Raw genomic sequence first — 9,901 nt, 5'->3', positions numbered from 1 at the left:
CAGGGGCATAGAGTGAGCTTCTTTGGTCTGGTTCACGGCAAGGGCCCGGCTCCCTCACAAGGGGCCATGCCCCGATGACTTCTAACTGTAGTACATGGTTCAGCATGGCCCCAGGTATGAAGTTTTCTGTCACTGTCTCTCCCAAGCCAACAGGAACAGGAAGTGGAGTCCCATTTGCGCCGGAAGTACACCCTCATAGACAAGAACGACTTTGCAGCCATTTCTGCTGTCCAGAAGGTAAGCACGGTTGCCTCTCGCTGACAGCATTCCCGTCAGACTTTTCTACCCGCAGGCCTTTCCAGAGGCAGCAAGTGTCCTGCATTAAAGCCGATCTAGGAACAGATAAAGATAACACCAGGATGAGTGTGGGGTGACCTATGCAAGAGTAAACCACAACGATTCAAAATGATCTCCAAAATTGGAGACGAGGCTAGTAATAAACAGGACCAATTCCTGAAGTTGGGTTGGGAACAGGTGTTAAGATCCTCAGAGTATGGAATAAAATACCAGACCAATGAGAGGAGTTGAGGTGGAAAGTGAACCGTTAATGGGGTGGTCAGAGACCGATTTGTTGGGGACAGCATGAAGCTAACAGCAGGAGCAGCAGTAGTAGTAGCATGGGCTAAACATGCTCACCTAAGCCTTCAGCCCCTACATACTGGGTCCCCAAGGGCCCAAACTCTAAATCTAACCTTTAGCCCTGCGGCTGGCTTCTACCCAGGCAGGGCTTGTGGATGTTGACGGTCACCTAGTGGGCGAGCCTGACGGACAAGGCTTCGGACTTGGGGTTGCCTCTTTCTCTGCCAAACCTGGGAGGAAATCCAAGCCCAAGAAGACACTGAAAGAGCAGCTCAGGTGAGGGACCCTCCTGCTGCCTCTGCCTGTTCAGCACCTGGCCCTCCTGGGCTGGTGAAAGAGAGGACAAACTGTCTCCCTTTTCCCCTGGAGTCTTAGCTACTGCACAGTCACAGTGCATGTCACTGCTGCCAATACTAGCAACATCTGTGTGGCCCAACCAAAGCACCCTTGTTGCAAGAAAATGAAAAGAGGAGGAAATAGTGGAAAGAGCTGGGGGCGTCCTCCTGTCAGTTCAGGCCTGCGCAGTTGTGCCTCTGGGAGGGAGGACCCATGTGCCATCACCTGGAGAGGGCAGCTGGCCACTTTCCCGGGGACTGGGGTGGGCACTGATGTAGGCCGGGAGAGCAGGTTGTGGACTGGTCAGAGCAGCAGGCAGACCGGTCCTGCTTTCCTGTTGGTCCGCAGACAGACCCACCCTGGGTGGAGGCTCTGCAGCTCCTTCCCAGAGATGCCTGTGTGACTACATAATCCCGCAGCAGTCCTGCTGCTCCTGAGGTCAGCCTGCAGCCCACCCCCAGGTCACTGCTTTCAAACCTAGAGTGGCCCATTCTTCCCGGGTGTCTCCTGCTGAGACTGCTAAAGGGGTGGTTCCTTATTCTCATAAAAGGGAGAAAAGTGCTCTCCTCTTTCTCCTCACCCTTATGGCTTCGGGTCATCCTCTTTGTCCTCTGGCCCAGGTATATGATCAAATAGCTGAGTGGGGTGGTGCTTCTGGTGTATGAGGGCTGAGAAAGCTCACTCCTGCCAGTACCGAGGCCACTTCCCTGCCCTTGGCTGAGCCCCGGGGCCTCCCTACCTTTTCCTTCTAGCGCCTCTGCAAGAAAGGAAGGTGCCAGCAGCCCTGCGAGTGGCAAGGACGTGGATGTTTCCACTTCCAAGACTCAACTGACCCCATCTTCCAAGGACGGAGATGTGAAAGACATGCTTTTGCGGGACCGGGAGACCTCCAACGTCGAAACCCTGCCCTCGGACTCTTCAAAGGAGGAGCTACGCCCACCCAGGTGACCATCCAACGCTAGCTCCTGCACCAAACCATCCAAAACCAGAGTGTGACCCCCACATGTAAAGAGCACCTGCACATAGGAGGATAACAGGCAAAGACTAGGAGCACAGTTCAAAGAGAAGAAACATGGTGGCTATACACATGCAAAATGCTCCAACATCAGGAGTCATCCAGGGTACACAATAATTAATCAATCAATTAATCCTAGAGAGGGGCAAAGGGAGGAAGAAAGAGAGGGAAACATTGATGTGTGAGAGAAACGATTGGTTGTCTCTCCCACACCCCCAACTGGGGACCCGGCCCACAACCCAAGCATGTGCCCTGACTGGGAATTGAACCGGTGACCTTTCAGTCCACAGGCCAGTGCTCAGTCTACTGAGCCACACCAGCCAGGGCAAAAAAGCCATTTTTAAAAACACTTTTAATAGCCAACATTAGGGAAAGGGCTCTAAGTAAATTATTTCCTCCCTTGAAATGTACAAGGATGTGCATCAAGAATTTTTTTCCTTCAGCTTGTGAACATTTTCAAACATTCAGAGAAGCTGAAAGAACTGTACACCCCCTTGATTCTGCAATTAACATGTTACTATACTTATTTCATTACATGTCCATATTTCTCTCCCATCCATCCACTTCACAGTAAGGCACAGACAAGTCCCTTCCTCCTGCCCCAGCACTTCATCTTACACCTCATTAACTAGAGTTCTCAAAGAAATTGTAATAGCATGAAGGAATGCTTTAGGAAAAAAAAGATGTAAAATCATATATACTGCATGACCCCAAACGCTTAAAAATCTGTCAAAGAAGTCCCTGAAGGAGTCACACCGAAGTGTGGTTCCTGAGTGAGTGGTTTGTTGTGCTTTCTGTGTGTCACCATTCCCCTGCTGCCCTCATTTTCCACCGCGGTCATGTGCCCTTGTCTGCTGAGTACCACAGAGCCGAGGGAATGAGTCCTACAGTTTAGCCCCATCTGGGGGAGGTGGTGCCCAGGAATTCTGGCCTCCTGCTCACAAAGCCCCAGGGAAGAAAGGTCAAGTGCTTGGTGGCTCCAAGACAGCTGCCCCCTCTCTCCCCCACTCCACTCCATCTTCAGGCCCAGCACCCCACCCTCCAAGCCTGTGGCCTTTGAGGATTTTAAGAATGAGCGAGGTAGTGAGATCAACCGCATCTTCAAAGAAAACAAATCCATCTTGAACGAGCGGAGGAAAAGGGCCAGTGAGACCACACAGCGCATCAATGCCATCAAGCAGGAGATGGACGCGACCAAGGAAGCATTAGATGTCCAGAAGTCACTGCGGGAGAAGCAAGGTAAATGTGATGGGATGATGGCTGGGGCCTGTGGGATCCTTGTCACCCTGCTTCAGATGGGACAGCCCCGGGCACTGGAGGACTGAGGTGGAAGGTGCCACCTGGAGCTGTTGGGGTGCAGCCTTCATCACTGGGTCATCACTTGGCTCTAGTCAGCCCTGGGAAGCCACAGAGTCCTTCCCTGTCAGCCCGCCTCTTCCTGTGGGTCCCCCCCATTATTGCTTTATTTCAGATCCAGGTGCTAGGCCTTCCGCCCATATAGGCTTTTGGTCTTGTAGGGGCTTCCCCAGGTAGAAAGGTGGCTGGTGTCTCCCACAAGGTCCCTGGGTCCTGGTGTGGGCTCCTCACTGCCCACAGTGGTCCGCCTGGGGTGGGAATGCTGTTCGAAACCTGAGAACCAAGGACAGCAATGAGAATGTACATACCAGAGGGCCAAGGGATTCACTGTCCCTAGGACCATTCCTCATGCCAAACCCTCAACACCCATGCTGGCGTGGCAAAGACTCGTCTCCTAAGGCAGGTGTGTGGGAGCCCTCAGGCTCAGAGAGCAGGGACCCACATGTGGAGGGGGCGCCCACTTGGACCTGGTGCCCTTGTTCCAGTGGCAGACACTGCCCACACCTGCACTGTGGGCCAAGAAACTTCAAGCGTGAGTGTGCGGAGGACTCACCTAGAAGGGCTGGTCACGTGCAGATTCCCAGGTGTCAACCAGTGGTTCTGACTCAGTAGATCTGGAGCAGGGCCCAGAACCCACCTTTTAAATAGTGACTGACAATTCCAACTCTTGAGGCTGTGGTTCAGGGGCCATAGTCTTATTCACATTCCTGGTTTGGTCCCATTGTCTTTTTCCAGACAGGGCACATCACAGGCCACCGGGCTTTCCCTTGCTGAATCACAATGCCATGCCAGACTGGTCTTCATGAATGATCTCACTGATGACCTGGGACATCTCCAGATGTCTCTTGGTTTATTTCTTCAGGTCAGGTGGATCATCTCACTCACAGGATGTGTGTTTTACTCATTTACTTCTCAGCAACTTTATTTCCAATTTCTTGGTGCCGCTGTGCTCACACCCTGCTGACCAACCACGACACACTATTCCAGAGGGCCAAGACCTTCACGGGTCTGGGAAACAGGAAGGTGGGTGATGGCAGCACCAGGCAAGCCCTGGCCAAGAACCTCCAGGGTGAAGATCTTATAGGACCAGCAAACACGTCTTTGTTCCATCTGCCCACATCTCCTTTGAATATGCAACCCCTTATTACATATTTACTTGTTTTAAATAATAAATATGAATGCTATGCTGACATATCTTTTACTCCTAAACATACCTGAAAATAGATATTTAAACTTTTTTTAGTGATTCTTTTTTTTTTTTTTTTTAGACAGAGAGGAATGGAGAGAGAAAGAAGCATCGATTTGTTATTCCACTTATGTATGCAGTCACTGGTTCATGCCTGTATGTGTCCTGGGATTGAACCCACACCCTTGGCGCATTAGGACAGTGCTTCAACTGAGCTACCCAGCCAGGACTAAAAATGGATATTTTTAAAGGATGAGATGAAGAAGAAATAATATTTGAAAATATTAAAAAATTTATCTATCAGCATCAAAAAACATTTTTGCTTTTTCTCCAAAGCAGTTATTTTCCCATTCGTTGTTTTTTCCTTTCTTTTCCTTTTTTAAAAAAAATTTAATTTTAATTATTTATTTTTAGAGAAATGGGAAAGGAGAGAGTGAGAGAGAGAGAGAGAGAAACATCAATGTGCAAGAGAAACATCGACTGGTTGCCTCTCACACGACCCCAGCTAGGGACACAGCCCGCAGCCCGGGTTTGTGCCCTACTGGGAATTGACGTTGGCAACCTTTTAGTCCGCAGGCTGGCACCCAGTCCACTGAGCCACATCTGCCAGAGCTCCCATTGGTTTTAAAATATCAAATAAAATATCTTTATTTTGAAGGAACAGATCAAGTAAATTCATTTTAAAAACTAACTGCTGGTTACCTTGATTGGCAGCTACTTATCAGCAAAGAAAGGTCAGTGAATTTAGAACATTATTAATTAGCTCTTTGTGAAAGAAAAATGAAAAATCATCTTAAGTTCAACTCTTTTAAGTTTATTCCTTGGCGATACCCAGGAGATACTGTTACTAACCCCTGGATAGTAACAATGTTCAGAGACACACCCCCCCCACCTCCGCCCCCCCCCCCCGAGTCCTGTGAAGACACTACTCTGTGAAGGAACTATCTGTGTCTTATCAAAGTGGCCTCATCAGGGACATCCCATGCACACCGTTGCTCTGCACTGAAGGCAAGGGACCTGGTGAAGGTGGCTCTGGACTACTGCCCCACTCCAGGCACCTTGAATGGGGACCCTTGCCTCTCCATTAACGGTGTCAGTGACAGTTAACTTGTCCTCCTTTTCCCCAGCAAACTTCATCCAAAGCGCTAACGTTTCCCTCCAACATCTGGGGACTGCCTCATGCACCCAGCCATACATGCAGGACTCACTTTCCAGGGATCCTGGGGTGGAAGTCCTGCTCCCTGGGGTGGTTGACATGACACCTTTTCTGAGCTTTCAAGCCATGGGCAGTGGAGAGCCGGGTGAGTGGCTGCACAGACCATTTTATTTCGTCGTAATCCAACAATCCTCATCGAACTGACAGATCTTAAAAGGTCCATACAAAGAGACCATGAGTGGAGGAAAGGACCAATAGCACAATCCATTCCTGTCCTCCTGGAGCCTCTGACAACGACGCAATATGATTCAGACATCTAATCGTCTCTCACAAGAAGGGAGCTGATGAATGTTCAAATCATAAAGAAGACAATCTGGCCCTGGCTGGGTAGCTCAATTGGCTAGAGCATCATCCCCACACACCAAGGTTGTGGGTTCGATCCTAGTCAGGGCACACAAAAGAATCAACCAGGGAATGCATAAATAAGTAGAACAAAATCGATGTTTCTCTCTCTCTCTCTCTCAAATCAATAAATTGAAAAAACTGACAATTACATGCACTGGTGCTAATAAGGAACCTTGCCCAAGTGCCTTGTGGAACTAGCTGGTGATGGCAGCATGTATATAATTTACAAAAAAGGTAAACTTCCGTATGACAGAAGTGCTACTGAATATTTTTGACTGATGGGATATAAAATCAAAATAAGTGTGAAGCATGGGCCATCTCTCCCCTCTCCCCTGCTCACCCCTCCTGTTTATCCTAGAAATGCCAGTGTGGCCCTCTGATCTGAGATCCCTGTCCCCGGTAGCCTGCCTCCCACTGCTCTGTGCACCCCCATGTGGTGCCCTCGCCTTGTCTCCTGTGTTGTGCTCTGCCAACACTCTCTCCTGTCTGGACTGCCTTCCTCCCCTCACCACAGGCGGGCACCTCATCCCCTGATCTCCCTCCTCCTACAGGTGAGTATGAAAACAAGGGGCTGATTATCATCGATGAGGAGGAATTCCTGCTGATCCTGAAGCTCAAAGACCTCAAGAAGCAGTACCGTTCAGAGTATCAGGACCTGCGTGACCTCAGGGCTGAGATCCAGTACTGCCAGCACCTTGTGGATCAGTGTCGCCACCGCCTACTCACAGGTGTGCCTCTTGGGAAGGTTGGCTGGCCATCTAAGGTTCCAGGACGCACAGGGCAGGGCTGCCACCTGGGTTCTAGAAGCAGCTTCAGAGATTCTCTCTGGCAAAGGCAGGGGCCGGGCAGGGGCTTCAGATGTTTGTTTCTAGGACTTTGTGGGCAGGAGACAGAGATGGGAGCATGTGAGACCCTGGAGAAGAAAGTGGCGGAGGATGAACCTGTGACAGGTACACACAGCCTTTACGTGCTTCCTCAGGGACTCCCCTCCCTCACAGTGCTGTCTCCCCTCCTCCTTGCAGAATTTGATATCTGGTACAATGAGTCCTTCTTCATCCCTGAGGACATGCAGGTGGCACTGAAAACGGGTAGCAGCATCCGGCCAGGCATGGTACCTGCCAGCAGGATTGTGTCTCTGGTGAGTGCCACAAGGTTGGGGTGGGGATGATCAGTGAGCATGAGGCAAGGGGCAGTGCCCCTTGTCCTCTGTTCTCCCCAAACATGGCAGCGTATGGGCTGCTCCCAGCCTCTCCCACAGCTGTCCAGGCACGTGGGAAGCTACAGGTCTCTACCCAGTTATCAAGGATGGGGACACTGATATAACACCTCTTACTTTTGTCAGTGTTTTGGGTGGCTCATCCTGTTCAGATGGCAGTTACAGGGTGTCTGTAATGACACTGGCAAACACGGCCTGAGAGGTTGTGAGCTACCATGGCTGAGGACTTGCAAACCCCTCGCTAGGGGCTGCCCTGATGTCCACCACGGGCCTGGTCAGGGCGAATCCTGACAATGCCTGGCTTAAGGGACTACAGTACCCAGAGTTGGGCCTCCCCTAGGGAGAAGATGACCAGGACAAGTTCAGCCAGCTGCAGCAGACGATGCTGCCTGATGGCCCTGATTCCATCTCCTTCTACAATGCCAAAGTCAAGACAGATCAAAAGGTAACTCGGGGGGTTCATGTCTCCAGGAAGGAGGACCTCAGGGACCTCATTACTAGGACACCCAGGATCACACTCCTATCTTTAGAGGGGCAGAGGAAGAATGTGCCAGCTCAGGGAGACCCAGAGTCACCCAGAGTCAGTGGGTATCTTCTGCCAGCCCCACAGTCCTGGGACTGGGCTGAACCCATTAGGGGTCCCACCGACCATGGCCAGGCCTGGACAAGGCTGGTGAGTGCTAAGACAGCCCATGTGAACCATCCCGTTGTCCAGTTTATCCACGCTGTACAGGCTGCCCACGCCCTGGTCCACAGTAGCCATCCCAGTTATCAGATCAACTGTCAGGGCCTCACAGTGCTTGTGTTCGAGTCACCTTACTTTACTGAATGAAGAGCTGTGATGCTAGCGATGTACAAATGCCAAAGAAAAGCCTGAAGTGCTTCCTTTAAGTATAGGAAAAAACATGACGTGTGAAGTGATGGAGGGTGAACCTGTGACAGGTACACAGCCTTTACGTGCTTCCTCAGGGACCCCCCCCCCAGTGCTGTCTCCCCTCCTCCTTGCAGACTTTGATATCTGGTACAATGAGTCCTTCTTCATCCCCGAGGACACGCAGGTGGCAGCTTCAATTTCAGATATATATATATATTATCTTCAATTCCAGGCATCCACTGAGGGTCTTAAAACATATCTCCTTCAGATGAGGGGGGCCTGCTGCACCATCGCATGATTTAGTGGGACAGTTTTATATTTACAAGATGAAAAGAGTTATGGGGATAAATGGGGGTGATGGTTGCACAACATTATGAATGTGTTTACTACCACTGAACTGTGCACTTAAAACTGGTTAAAGTGTCTTTTACCACAATTTTAAAAAATGGGGAAAAAATGAATTCCAGTTAATGTGAGAGCTTCGGGTTCAGTTCCCCAACCTTGTGGGGAATCTAGAGCTCATCTACATATTCCAAGTTGGCGCTAGCATTTGCTTGCTCACTGCCCACTGTTTCTGCTTCAGCTCACTTTTCCCGCCTACTTTCTGGGAGCCTAGCAGCGCTTTACAAGGGCAGGATTCGTGCATCTAGTTGATTTGCAGAGGAAGGGCCCTTCAGAGTACATGGGCCCCCACCATCTGGAGATAGAACCCTTACCTTTTCTTTTTGAATCTAATTCTTGTCAAACTTTCAAGTGGGCCCTTGAGACATGCACGTCTCCTTTGAAACATGCCTGACACACCATTTTAAAAGTTTTACATACTTTCTTGAGGATGAAAAATGGAATTTTATTTCTCACAGAATTGGGGCTAGTCAGAGGGAATCCTCGTCCCCAAGCTGATGTTTGCAGGAAGAATGACGGGGTGGATGAAAGTGGCATGGCTTCTGAGTCCTTGTTAAGAGTGCACCTCCTAATCAATTCCTGTTTTCTCCTTTCTCTGTCCAGCACAATTACTTGAAAACCATGATGGGCCTCCAGCAGGCACATAGAAAATAGGGACTTGTGGCCAGTGCCTTGAAGGACAAAAACCCCAGCACCTCCCGCCTGCTCTAGTGGAGCTGCTGAACTACCTGCCCAGAGTTCCATCCAGTCTGCTCCAAGACTGGGGCCTGGCTCAGAGAACACACAGTGGCCTGCCTGCCAGAAGGAACATCCTTCTGGGGACACACTTGTTTATCTTCACAGAACACTTTTGGTTTCAATTCACTGTCGTATATGCAGGGACAAAATAAAATAACTTTGTAGTCTGGACTTTTAGTGCTTATCTAATAACGTATTTTATTTCCTGTCTGGAAGGATATACAGGTGAGGTCAAAACTGAGTCTTCAGTAAGAAAGCGGGGAAAGTAGCTCAGCCAGGCTCATCCTCGCAGGCCTTTGGCCCACTGGTGAGCCTCTTTCCTGCATGGACATCCTGGGGGTGAGTGGGGTCTGAGGAGCCCCGGTTCTCACAGCTCCCTCAGACTGTAGGTTTTCAGAGCATCCTCTGTGTATTTCTGAGCCAGTGAAGGCAGGAGACCCTCCTTCACTAGCAATAAGATGGGACTGGGTCAAGGAAGAAATAGCCGAAAGGCAGATTTTTATCTCAAAATAAGAGAAGCCTTAAAATGAGAGCAGTGCCACATGAAGTTAGCAGCAGGAGCCGCACACTGGGAGGCTGCCTGGGGAAGAGCACGCAGGACCTGCACCAGATGGAAGGTTGGACTGGATGGCCTCTGT

At 50.1% G+C, this 9,901-nt stretch overlaps 1 protein-coding gene across 1 annotated transcript in view; it reads left to right on the top strand.

Annotated features, from left to right (window-relative positions):
• The window catches only part of KIF9 (kinesin family member 9), a 35,855-nt gene extending 26,428 nt beyond the window's left edge, over positions 1-9,427 (top strand). Inside the window, exons 14-21 of the mRNA XM_090284644.1 lie at positions 147-237; positions 722-855; positions 1,668-1,859; positions 2,955-3,169; positions 6,585-6,761; positions 7,056-7,171; positions 7,590-7,694; positions 9,129-9,427. Of these exons, the coding sequence (XP_090140770.1) occupies positions 147-237; positions 722-855; positions 1,668-1,859; positions 2,955-3,169; positions 6,585-6,761; positions 7,056-7,171; positions 7,590-7,694; positions 9,129-9,179 (1,081 nt within the window). The 3' untranslated portion in view covers positions 9,180-9,427. The remainder of the gene's footprint in view (positions 1-146; positions 238-721; positions 856-1,667; positions 1,860-2,954; positions 3,170-6,584; positions 6,762-7,055; positions 7,172-7,589; positions 7,695-9,128) is intronic.
• The last annotated feature ends 474 nt before the right edge of the window (positions 9,428-9,901 follow it).

The sequence above is a fragment of the Furipterus horrens genome, unplaced genomic scaffold (assembly GCF_987537825.1).
Source record: "Furipterus horrens unplaced genomic scaffold, mFurHor1.1.pri manual_scaffold_7, whole genome shotgun sequence".
In the NCBI taxonomy this organism is placed as follows: Eukaryota; Metazoa; Chordata; class Mammalia; order Chiroptera; family Furipteridae; genus Furipterus; species Furipterus horrens.
Note: the sequence above shows the minus strand (reverse complement) of the source record. Positions and strands in the feature narration are given on the sequence as shown.